The 12,327-nt window shown below is 48.4% G+C and overlaps 1 protein-coding gene and 1 long non-coding RNA gene across 2 annotated transcripts in view; one reads left to right on the forward strand and one right to left on the reverse strand.

Moving 5' to 3' along the window:
- Positions 1 to 11,101: 11,101 nt before the first annotated feature.
- Positions 11,102 to 11,694, reverse strand: LOC110468710 (uncharacterized). Its single transcript, XR_002465136.4, has 2 exons — positions 11,531 to 11,694; positions 11,102 to 11,445 (listed from the first exon to the last, which is right to left on the reverse strand). It is a non-coding gene; the product is annotated as an uncharacterized LOC110468710 (long non-coding RNA).
- Positions 11,695 to 11,836: 142 nt separating this feature from the next.
- DDRGK1 (DDRGK domain containing 1) overlaps positions 11,837 to 12,327 on the forward strand; it is a 34,375-nt gene continuing 33,884 nt past the window's right edge. Inside the window, exon 1 of the mRNA XM_021526818.4 lies at positions 11,837 to 11,950. Coding sequence (XP_021382493.1) covers positions 11,863 to 11,950 — 88 coding nt within the window. The 5' untranslated portion in view covers positions 11,837 to 11,862. The remainder of the gene's footprint in view (positions 11,951 to 12,327) is intronic.

A 12,327-nucleotide genomic window follows, 5' to 3' on the forward strand; every position in this document is an offset into this window, starting at 1 on the left:
TCTGTCACAGGAGGAGTCCCCAAGGCCGGATTTCCCGGTCCTTCTTGGCTGGGTACCGCTGCTGGCACCAGGACACAGCAGGGCTGGGCTGGCAGTGCAGAGCCCAACCCAAAGCTGCAAAGGAACAGGGATGAGAGGAGGTCAAATTATCTTTTTTCTCAGGGATAGTTTTGCTTTTCTGTTGAAAAGCAATCCCTAAAGAAAACCCAAAAGCAATAGAACTGCAAAACACACCATTCTTTTTGGATGAATCCTCCCGGGTTGGATGCTTTCTGTGGATGGGGAAGAAGGTGAATGGGAGTGGTGAAAAATTAAAAATTTTGCAACAAAATGAGCCTTTTTTTTTTCTTTTTTTTTTTCCCCACACACAAATCCATATAAATATCTCAGGGTAGGATTCCAAGGCTGTCCCTCTCCAAGCTGCAACCTCTGAGGATGCTGGGAGAGCAGAAGGCACTCGGGGCAGGCAGAACAGGCTGTTCTGCTCAGGGATGAGGAGATCTCTGCCTAATGAATTGGCCCCATTTCAGGAATGACTGCCAGGATGAAATGGGGTCTCTCCTCCACTTATTCATGGGAATTGGCTGCTTCCAACCTCTCTGCCTGTGTCATTTCTGGGATGGAACAAAAGTGAACTGGGAAGGAAAGGAATGAGTTCACATTTATGTCCTGGTAGGAATTTTGGCTGAACCCCATGAAAACCAAGGTAAATCAGGGTTTTTTATCGGGGCTTCCTAAAGTAACACCTCCATGGTATCCTTTTCCTTGCTTCTTTTTTTTTACAGAGCAGACAAAAATTGCAGGAGGGAGGAAAAGAAAACTAAAGCTGTGAGGTTTGGGGGGGTTTTCTTGGGTTTTTTAAAATAACGATGTTTTGGGAATTAAATTATTTTTTAAATAAAGTAAACATGCCCTGATTGACTTTCCCCACCCTCCTTTTTAAACTTCATCACAGAATCATGGGATAGTTTGGGTTGGAAGGGACCTTAAATACCATCTTATTCCAACCCCTGCCATGCAGGGACCACTTCCACTACCCCAGGGTGCTCCAAGTCCCATCCAGCCTGACCTTGGGCACTTCCAGGGATCCAGAAGCAGCCACAGCTTCTCTGGACAACTTGTGCCAGGACCCATCACCTTCACATGGAAGAATTTCTTCTTAATATCCAGTCTAAACCTACTTTTTTTTCTATTTGAAGCCATTTCCCCTTGTCCTGTCCCTCCATCCCTTGTCCAAAGTCCCTCTCCATCTTTCCTGGGGCTCCTTCAGCAACTGGAAGTCTGCAATTAGGTCACCCCAAAGCTTTCTTTTCTCCAGGCTGAGCAATCCCAATTCTCCCAGCCTTTCCTTATGGACAGATGCTTCATCCCTCCTTTCCCTCCAGCTGAGAACAGCAGCAAAGCACCTCCTCCTCCTCCTTTTTCCATCCACAGCAATTATCCAGCGCCTCAAACCTGAGAGCACTGACAGAAGGGATCCTCCCCAGCCATTCCACTTCCAGACGAGGATGGGGTCATGTAATCATCTTTCCCAGCAGATTTAAGTGGGAATCCACCCCCCTGACAGAGGATGGATCACTCTATCACTTTGAGGTCAGCGTGCACACAAATCAAATTCCTGTGCCTCCAGTCTAAAGAGATCTCTGAGGGCTGTAGGGTTAGGATTGAAGAGTCTAATAAGGGGAGAGAATTAAGCCTGCAATCACTTGGACTGATTTAAATTAGGGTTGTTTTTTTTTCCCCTCTCGCTTTGATTAAAATAAGCCGATTTTCCCTTCCACCTGTGTTTCTTATGCGGGCAGAATTTCCATTAACTTCAGTCAAAGCTTTTTTTAACTTCTCAAAGATAAAACTTCATGGCGTCCCTTCCTCCTGGTTGCCAGGATTTTCCTGAGCACATTCCCACCCTTGTGATATTAATTATAATATCTCCCTGCTTTATGTACCAGTCACCTCTGTTATTAAATGGACCTCCTGTGTGCCTTTCTTCTCTCTTATTAAAGAACACTGACCTTCGTTATGTTACAGAAAATGATGAATATTTATTATGGGATGGAGATGATCTTGGGCTTATATTGTCTGCAGGAAGATTTAGGTCAGGAATAAAGGAAACCCTTGCTGTGACAGGGACAGTGATGAACTGGGAGGGTTTGGAGGTGGGACAGAGCACGTGGCTTTCAAGCACACAGACAAAAATATTAGGGATGCAGCAGCAGAGGTGATGCAGGTGATGCTGATTTGGGGTGAATAGGTGGGATCCTAGGCAGACCTTCTCCTTTTGCACACTTCCTATGGAAACAGGAGTATTGGAAATCTTCCAGTGAGTTCTCCCAGTAGCCATGCATTAAAAAGGACAGCACAATGTTTAATAGCATAATTTTCAAGCTCTGGACTAATTGTACAGTGCTTAAATCAAAGAGAAGACAAAGTAACCTGGGCATGCATCTCTGGCCACCGATTCATCCTCCAGCCCTGCACTAATGGCACTAAAGACAGTTCCTGTCCCCACCCCCCTGTCGTATTCACAGGAAATCCTCCAGCAGCCACACTGAGCTCATCTCCCCACTTTTCACCTGGCCTAGGGTTGGGATAATGCCCAGCAGTGGGATGGGAAGTGCCTGAGGAGGATGGAGAAGGCTGCAGCAGCCCTGGCAATCCACTTTCCTGAGTCCCAAGATATCCACAAGGTATCCACACCCTCCTCTTCTTACAGACCTCCAAAAGGAGGCATTCCTTTAAATCCCTTGGGTGGGGGCAACCCTGAGCACAAACACAGGCTCAGTGGAGAATGGATTTAGATTGATTAGAATTATTTAATTGTGCATTGTAAAGGTGTTGAGGCCCTTGCACAGAGAAGCTGTGGCTGCCCCTGGATCCCTGGAAATGTCCAAAGCCAGGCTGGAGGGGGTTTGGAGCACTCTGGGATAGTGGAAGGTGTCCCTTTATGGCAGGGGGTGCAATGGGATGATCTTTAAGGTATCTTCCAACCCAAACCAGCCTGTGATTCTATGATCTGGTTGCCAGTGGCAGATGAAATCCAGTGAATCTTGTTTGTGGTTCTGTATCTCTCCTGGGGATCCAGTTTAGCTACTTTAGGATCTGCAACACAGAGCAAAGATAATTTCTGAGCACCATGACCTCTGTTGGAGACAGATCCCTGCAGAAGTTTTCCTGGTTGCTTTTGTGGGACACTTGTAGCCTGGTTTCCCTGTCCTTTCCTTTAGAATACCATGGAAAATCCTGAATTAGAAGGAACCCACAAGAATCATCCAAGTCCAACACCTCAAGGTTCCAGGCTTTCATAATTCAAAGTACACAGAGGCAGCAAAAGATTCCTGGTAGCTCTGGCAAAGCCCACATGTCAGTTCTGACTTTTTCCACTTCCCTGGATGATCCCAGCTGTCTTTCCCAAATTGTTCTCAATTACTTGTCCCTACAACTTTCTGTGGGTCTACACCACCACCAGGAACTCACAGCTTTGAAGAGACTCTTGGAAATCTTCCTGGTTTTTTAAAGCTGATCCTGCAAGAATGGCAGTCAGGGCAATATTTTGGGGAAAAGGGGAACAAAATGAGCAATTCTTCCTCTGAAATGCTTTAAAAATGATTCCTGGAAACCTGCTGTACTGATCAGTAAAGAAAGCAAGGAACTGGATTCCATGTGCCTCGAGGCTAATCCAGCCTGACAGTCCTCACAATTCCTTGTTCCCTCCGTTATCCAGAGAGCAGGGACAGCACAGACAGCTCTGCTCCCTTTTCCCCACTGCCCAACCAACACTGGGCAGGAGCAGCTCCATTTGTGGGAAGACAAGGCAAGTCAGTCCAGACATTTAACACAGGCAATAAATTCAGCACCAGCAAGGACTGCTGCCTCCTGATCCTGCTGAACCCCTGCTAAGTGCTTTGATTTTAAGGATTTCTTTAATTTATTTTTAAATAAAGATACTCTGTCTTCTCCTGCTCTCCCTTGACTTCCCCCAGCAACGTGATCTGTTTGGATTAGCTCCAGGAAGATGAAAGCAGCCTTGCTGCTCCCAGAGTTATCTGTGTGGTCCACGCAGTCCGAGGAGAAAAGCGAATATTCCTGGTCGCTGATGCAGCTCTTGGCCTGCTGTCAGCATGGAGCTGCTGAACGGAGCAGTGGCATTTCAAAGACAGATAAGGAGACTCTGCAGGCTGCATCCACACTCATCTCTGCTTGTACACGTAATTCCTTCTCTTCTGGTTCATGGGCATTTGCAGAATCGCATCAAAATTCAGGCTGGGTGGTGCCTTGTCCAGCTGAGTGTGGGACACCTCCAAGGGAAGCAATGCCCCCAACCCCTCTGGGCTCGTGGTCCAGCATTTCTCCATCCTCGCAGTGCAAACATTGCTCCTTGCCTTATGGAATTGCCTTTGCTGCAGCCTAGGCCTGTTGCTTTTCATCCTTTTATCACACACCTCTGAGGGGAGTCAGGCTCTCCCTTCTCCATAATCTTAATTACGAAGCTGAAAAGAGAAATTAGATCTCACAAGGCAAGACCACAAGTGGCCAAGTTGTTCTTATGCAAGACAGAAAGATGATGTAAAGGGAAGTCTGGCACCACTAGGGCAGGGAGCAAGAGGACCTGGGCTTGTCCAGCCTCACTGAAGGAGTCTGGAAGGGAGATGAACGCAGGCAGATGAACACCCACCCTCGGGTTACACCAGTAATGCTGTTCTGCCACAGACACATCTTCTGCTGATGAAAAGGCTGTCAGAAGCCAGGATCCATTCTTTGGCCCATTCCACCGTGTGCTCATGAGCACAAAGGGAAGGCAGAGGTAAAGGGATGCTGAGAACAGTGGGGGAAAGCCTTTAGAGGAGGGGAGGCTTTGCCCAAAAGCCAACAGGTACCCCACAGCTCAGTGTCCAGCCGAGCCAAAATAAAAGTGATTTCTTCTGTGCTGCACCCAGGAAGAGAAATGCAGCCCATGACTCCAGCTGCTCATGCCAAAAGCAGGATGTGAAGTGGTGAGCAACATTCCCATTAAGCAGAGTCTGCAATCCAACTAAACATTCTGGATTTATGAGATTTGGCTGGAAAGGTGGATTTTTGCAGCTAAAAGCCTCCCCTCAGGCAGCAAAGCCATTACAGCTGCAAGTCCCCGTGGTCCCTGGGGACAACCTGAGGCAGGTACTGCTGGGTCACACCTGCTGCCCTTTTCTTCACCTGCAGCAAAGAAACCAAATTCCATTTTGGCATCTCTGGTTTTCTTTCCTCCTTGTGCTGGTGGATTTTTGGAGACAGGAGAACATCTCTTTGTTAATTTGGACTGGAAGTCCTGTTCATCCAGGCCTTGCTCACTGCTCGTGTGCTGTCAGCTGAGTCACAGACTTTGAGGGACATTTATTACAAACCCAGCTGATGCCCCGAGAATGAGATTAAATTGTAATTAAATGGGGTTTAATGGAAACACGGGAAGGGACAGGTGAAATTCAAGCAGAGTCTGCAGTGACCGACTTCATAACTAATGACTTGTAAATTGGTTACAATTTACATTTTGAAAAGACAGAGGAAACTCATTAAGGCTCTAGACAAACAGCTCGATGGGCATGAGAGGAGAGCAGAGAGCTCTGAAGCAGGAGCAGCTCTGAATGACAAAGACACCCTGAACAGCAACAACCTCTGAACATTTCCACCACAGCTGTTCCTGTGATGCTTGCCCTCCCCAGGACTGATTTTGAGAAGAAAACCAGTGGTTTTATCTTTGATTTTCAGCTACCAAATTCCAGAGGAGAAGCTTGCTTGGTGCTGGGACCATGCTCAGATAATGCAGCTGGAGCCAAGTCTTGGAAAACACCTTCAAGATCAAGTCCAGCTTCTGACCCATCACCACCTTGTCAGCCAGCCCAGAGCACTCAGCATCACCTCCAGTCACTCCTTGGACACCTCCAGGGATGGGGACTACAAGGTCTGTGCTAGGAATGTGTCCATGCCCAAGAAACACTGGTTAAGAATCATCTGGAATAGTTTATAGCCAAAAGAGACAAAGAAAATACTGTAGATGAATTGTCACAGATGCAGTCACAGCCACGCAGGCATTAACCAGGGACATCCAAACCCAGCACCTCTGTGGCTTCACTATTCACCAAAGAGCCTTTGAAAGGTTTTGGGTTTGTGGCCACAGGAGGGAAAACATCTGAATTTCACTTGTAGAGATTTCACTTCACCACTATTTTTTCCTTTAATCCCCTGCCAGCATAACAGTCTTGATCTCCAAATATTTTTGAAGACCTGCTCAAAGAAATCCTTAGCCTGGCTGGATTTCTTTTAGATTCATATATTTACTGGCATTATTTGCTTCAAATCTTCCCTCAGCTTTTAAGGCTAAAAAAGCCTTTATCTGATCAAGTCCCACTCCCTGCATCGCTCAGACATCCTGGCCCAGAAGCAGCTGTGGCTGAATTAGACCAGTCAGTGAAACCTCCAGAGCAGAAATGAGCTGTTATAAAACACAACACGGAGGGAATCACCTCACAATGATTTCAAGCCTTCAAATTTCCATGCATTTCTTAATTTTGTAATGTTGTTTCCAATAACTACGATTATATTTTGATTGTGACCACTACTTGTATTTAAATTTTGCTGTTTAAGGTAGATTTGGAAGCTATCTCAAGCAAGCAAGAAACCATTTTATTTCTCCTAAAACAAGTGACAAAAGTAGAGCAGTGAGAAGGAAGAGGGAGAACCAGAAAAGAGCAAGACAGGTCTCAGATTTTTTTTCAGAGGCTTTGGGGAGGTGCTGAGCTCCAGGATGGTGCAGAGGGGTCCTGGGTGGAGGTCACCCCACATTTAGGGTCACCAGCTCACAGCCCTACAATTATAAAAGAATTCTGCAGCTCTCTGGCACTCGGATGCAGATCCTTCCCAGAGTGTGATCCTGCAATCCAGAGCGCTGCCTGGAAGTTGCTGTGTCCCACTGGCACAAAGGAGCGATGCAGAAACGCTCCCCTTCATCAGCACATTCCGAGAGCATTTGGAAGAATAGCCGAGGTGCACATCCAAGTGGGTGGGAGCTGGAAGGCAGCACTTGTAAATAAATCCTGCTGCACCGAAGTCGCATCCCTGCTGGAAAGTAAAGCGTGCCCAGGCACTGAGAGGTACATCCATGGGAGAAAATGGTTAGAAAGTCCCTCTGCACAAACTTGGGTGCCAAGCTGCACTTTCCTAGACAATTCCCGGCTCAAAGCATTCCAGGAACTGCTCCCAGCAGGCAGTTTGCATCCAGCCACCCTCTCCTGGAAGGCGAGGCAAGCTGACAAGTGTGGAAGAGGGCGTTTTGTGCCAGTTGGCCCCGGGGCCCGGGATACACCGAGTTCCTGGCTGCACTTTGGGATATTCGCACGGAATCCGAGCCTCATTGCCGGACTCCGGTACCTGACGCCACCGCGCGTCACCGGATCCAAGGCTCGGGGCTGCTCTGCCAGCTGGGCGAGTTCTCCCGGCTGCTCCAAAAAAGTGATGAGCACTCACTCACACACGTGGATGTGCCTCCAGCCCCACCAGCATTGCAATGTAAAGAGATTTTAGGTGTAGAGGTGGAACTTCGGGGTGGTTTAGTGGGGGGTTTGGCGGTGGGGGAATAGTTGGACTTGATGATGCAAGGGGGGTTTTTAAACCTTAATGATTCTGTGATTCTATGTAATTCCTCTATACAATGAGGTGTTTGAGGGGGAATGTGCTGTTTGACCCTCTGTCACAATAAATTGAAAAAAAGACCAATTTTCCCTTAAAACAGCCTGTACTGGGATCAGGTGCTGCTCCCACACTGAGTGAGAAAATTCCATAGGTTTGCAAAAACTGTATTATTGTGATTAAGGATTTACAACTGCTGGGACAAGGGGAAATATTTTTAAACTAAAAGAGGGCAGATTTAGAATAAATATTAAGGACATAATTCTTGCCTGTGAGAGTGTTGAGCCCAGAGAAACGGTGGCTTCCCCTGGATCCCTGGAAGTGCCCAAGGCCAGGCAGGGCAGGGTTTGGAGCCACCTGGGCTAGTGAAGGTGTCCCTGCCCATGGCAGGGGGTGGAACAAGATGGTCTCCAAAGTCCCTCCCAACCCAAATCATTCCATGATTCCGTGATATTCTTGCAGTATTTGCATGACTGAGTGGAACAAGTCACGCTCCAGCAGCAGCCACCAAATTCAATCACCACCCACAGCTCATCACAGCCTTCACACATTCTCCCAGTGTCCTGGTAGAAAGCCAGCCTCAAAATCCTCTGGAATTTACATGGTTATTGAGGGAACCAGAGGGATTTTTCCAGACTTAAATTAGGAAAATACAAAAAGGTTTCTGTGGAACACAACCCCAGGGATCTCAAATATTTCAGAAGACTCCGGTGTTGCATCAAGCCGACCTGAGCATCCCACACTCGGTCCTTCCTCAGGCGTTTAAACTCAGTTTCTAAACGGGATATTGGTGACACCTACAGGAAAAACTCCTCTGCTCCCTCTGCAGCCCAGGGAGGAGCAGGTGACATCCCATCATTAACACCATCTCCTTAATAAAGGCAGCAGGGGCCGTGCAGGGAAATGAAACACTCAGCACTGACTCAAGTGCGTGCAGGGCTGGATGACAGAGCGGCTCTGGGAACCCCCAGCTCCCCCAGGCCTGATTTAGCCAAAGCTCAGCCTGAGGGGGTGTTGGGGTGGCTGAGGAGCTCCACGTGGCCCAGCCTCAGCCCTGTGTCGTGAGTTTGGGGAGTTGGGAAACTCCCTGGGGGCTCCCCTGAGTGGGGAGTCTCTCCTGGAGCAGTTCTGCGTCAGGAACGAGAGACACGTTGGACTTTTTCAGTCTTCAGCTTCTGCTTATTGTTATCTTATCAAAACTTCAGCACGCTGTCTGTGCCCAGACCTTGAATGTTTTATGATTGGCTATTGCAAATGTTACAATGAGTATTTGTGGGACTCAGATTCAGTCAAAGGGAGAAACGAGAGCTTCTAGCTAGGCAGAAGCCTGGGAAAGAGCTGGGGAAGAATGTAAATAATTCTTTATCTCTCTTGTTGTTCATATTGTTTATAGTTAAGTTCTATCACTGTGCATCAAGCACTGTACACCAATGCTTTGAGTTGTTTTCACTTCAGGACCAATGGAGTTGGTCCTCACAAAGCTCTGTATAAAAGAGCAGTGTATTTTGAATAAATCTGAGTTTTACTCTCAGCAGCTTTCTGAATGAGTCTTCTCATTCCTGTCCTGCCTCGACAGCGACAAGTATTATATGTGTAATGTCAGAAAGTTATGCTGTATTAATTATCTTAAGTAGTGTGTTAAATATAGTTTTAGGTTCCAACATAATGTTAAAATAGAGACAGTGTATGTGGGGGGAGTTTTCATTTTTAGGAATGAGATACTCACTTCGAGGAACACCTAAATCTTCCAAAGAAAAGGAATTTATTGTTTTCTTATCAGAAGAAGCTAATTTCTTCAGGCCTTGCTCAGACTCAAAGACGCCTTGGGGATTAAAGGAAACAGTTGACATACAACAGAGTTCTTGTTTTAAATAGAATGTATGCATCACCATGAAGAATATATGAATATGCAACAGGCTATTGCTTTTAAGGTTATTCCTTTGTTCACAAGTCATGCTTTTTGTGACTTAGTGTCCAGGAGCATCCAGACGTCCTTCATTCTTTGCTTTTTATCGTCTTGTAATTGTCCTAACTCTAAGCTTTATTACTCTAATTGTATTACTATTTTTATAATAATTTTATTATTATTAAACTTTTAAAAATTTTAAAAACCAAGTGATTGGCGTTTTTCACAAAAACAGCACAAAAATGGCCAACAACCTCATGCTGTGAGGTCTTTTTAAGTCTAATCGAAAACTAAGCTGCCCAATTAAGAAGTGACACCTAAATTATTTTCCTTTCTAACCCAATAACTGACCCCTAAAGACCTGCAATGCAGATTTTTCTACCCGATTACAAGATACCACCCAAACCCAAGAAGAAAGAGGAAGAAGAGAGAAGAAATTTGAGACAACACCCTATATCCTCCATCTTGAACCCATCCATAACATACTAAAAATCCTAGCACCTAAATGTATCACCCATGTGACATACTAAATTACTCTCTACAATCTCTACAATCTGTTTCCCACTTTTGTGGTTTCTGGTTTACCCTGAGGGTTTGGAAGTTTTCTCCATGAATGAGGGTAAAAATCTGTTTTTCTGGGAGTCAGGGCACCCCAGGGCAGACAGGGGGATATTCCCCCTGCCCTGGGTTCCCACAGTTTGTGTCCCCATCCCCAGCATGGGCAGCAGGGGAGGGGGATTGTGCAGGTGAGACCCCACCTGCAGAGCTGCTCCAGCCCTGGGGCCAACAGCAGGAGGACCTGGAGCTGCTGGAGAGAGTCCAGAGGAGGCCATGGAGCTGCTCCAAGGGCTGGAGCCAGGCTGGGAGAGCTGGGAATGCTCACCTGGAGAAGAGAAGGCTCCAGGGAGAGCTCAGAGCCTTTTCCAGGGTCTAAAGGGGCTCCAGAAGAGCTGGAGAGGGACTGGGGACAAGGGATGGAGGGACAGGACACAGGGAATGGCTCCCACTGCCAGAGGACAGCGATGGATGGGATATTGGGAAGGAATTCTTACCTTAAAGGATGAGGAGGCCCTGGAATGGATTTCCCAGAGCAGCTGTGGCTGCCTCTGGATCCCTGGAGAGTCCAAGGCCACCTGGGATAGTGGAAGCTGTTCCCTGCCCATGGCAGGGGGTGGAACAAAATGAGCTTTAAGGTCCTTCTAACCCAAGCCATTCCACGCTTCTATGAATGATTCCCAAAATAAGATTTTTGAAAGGCTATCACTAAAATAAAACTTTGCCATAAAACATTCAGCCTGCAGCTCAGCTGTTTTTGTTTTTGTTGGTTTTTTTTTTTTTTGAGAGCTTCCCACTGTGTTGCTGGTTCTACATTGTTAAAATTCAGCAAATCCCTCAGCAGAAGCTGCTTTCCATCTGCTGACAGATCTGAACTCATCTCCAGCTCGTGACAGGGACACGGGCAGCTGTGGGAGCCCACAGCAATGACTAATTAGCTAAAACAGTGCTTTTGATCACCTTTAGATGTCCCATAGCCTCTAATTTGCATATTCAATTTATTAAAACACTTTCCCCCACCAAGAGTGCTTTAAACTGTCACACTGAAAAGTATTTGTGAAGCATGAAAGGGCTTGATCAGACAGAACTTCACAACCACAAAATGAAAATGGGTAAAGCCTAAAAACACTTCTCATTCATAGGACTGGGGCAGCCTGGCAAAGTTTCAGATCTAACAGCAGGTGACCATGCAAAGGGGGGAAATGTCTTCTCCATCTCCAGTGCAAGTTTCTGCATCTTTTTGTGCACTTTTGGCTCAGATCAGGTCAGGACATCACGCTGCTGAGCCAGGCAGCTCCATCTTCATCCCATTCCCAAACTTCAGAGACCTGAAGGCAGAAGACAGAAATTACTCAGAGGTGTAATTTAAGTTTCACCATTGCCTAGGTCACCCCGACAGCTGTCAGGGCCTGCCTGGGTGGACCCAGTGCGGGGTCACGGCTGAGGATCTCCCCAGCCCGGGCCCAGACGTCGCACTCACGGCCGGTTTCGCCTCATAGTTTTTAATTTCTCCTTTAATTCCGCCTTTAATTCCTTTTTCCGCGCCCTCCCTCAGCGCCCGCCTCAGCGACGAGGCAGGACCCCTCCCGCGGGCTGCCCGCGCCGCGCCTGCCCGATCGCAAACGCGCCCTCCGCGCCGCGCCGCCACAGGCACCCCGCGGGGCAGCCCGCGCGCGGGGGGCCTTGCGGCAGGCCAAGGGGACGGGGCGTAGCAAGGGCGCTGTGGGCGGGGCGGGCGCTGCGGGATGGACGCGGTTCTGCTCGCCGCCGCTGCCGTGCTGCTCGCCGTCCTTCTCTTCTTCGCCACCCGCCTCCGCGGACAAGCCAGGGCAGGTGGGTCGCGGCCGGGCTTCCCTCACCCCGTTCCGGTGGGCGCGGCGCTGCTCTCAACCGGGTGCGCGGGGGGCGCGTTCCGCCGGAGCCGCCAGGGGGCGCCACGCCTCGGGCGGCCCCTGAGGGGCGCCCGCCATGTTGGGGGCTTGGGGATTTTGGGGGTCCCCAGGGGTTTTGGGGGGTGTCCCGGTGTCTTAACCCCGCTTTCCACCCGGGCTGCCCCGCAGGCTGCGGGATGTGGGCTCCCACTGCTGCTGGGGGTTGCCGGTTCCCGGCCTGAGGCGGCCCCGGGGTGAGGGACGCCGCGTTGGAGGTCCGGGTTCTCTGTCAGGGGTTCTTGGGGGCTGGGTAGGTGTCCCTGAGGTTCCTGCAGATGA

This window comes from Lonchura striata, chromosome 4 (assembly GCF_050655825.1).
Source record: "Lonchura striata isolate lonStrDom1 chromosome 4, ASM5065582v1, whole genome shotgun sequence".
NCBI lineage: Eukaryota > Metazoa > Chordata > Aves > Passeriformes > Estrildidae > Lonchura > Lonchura striata.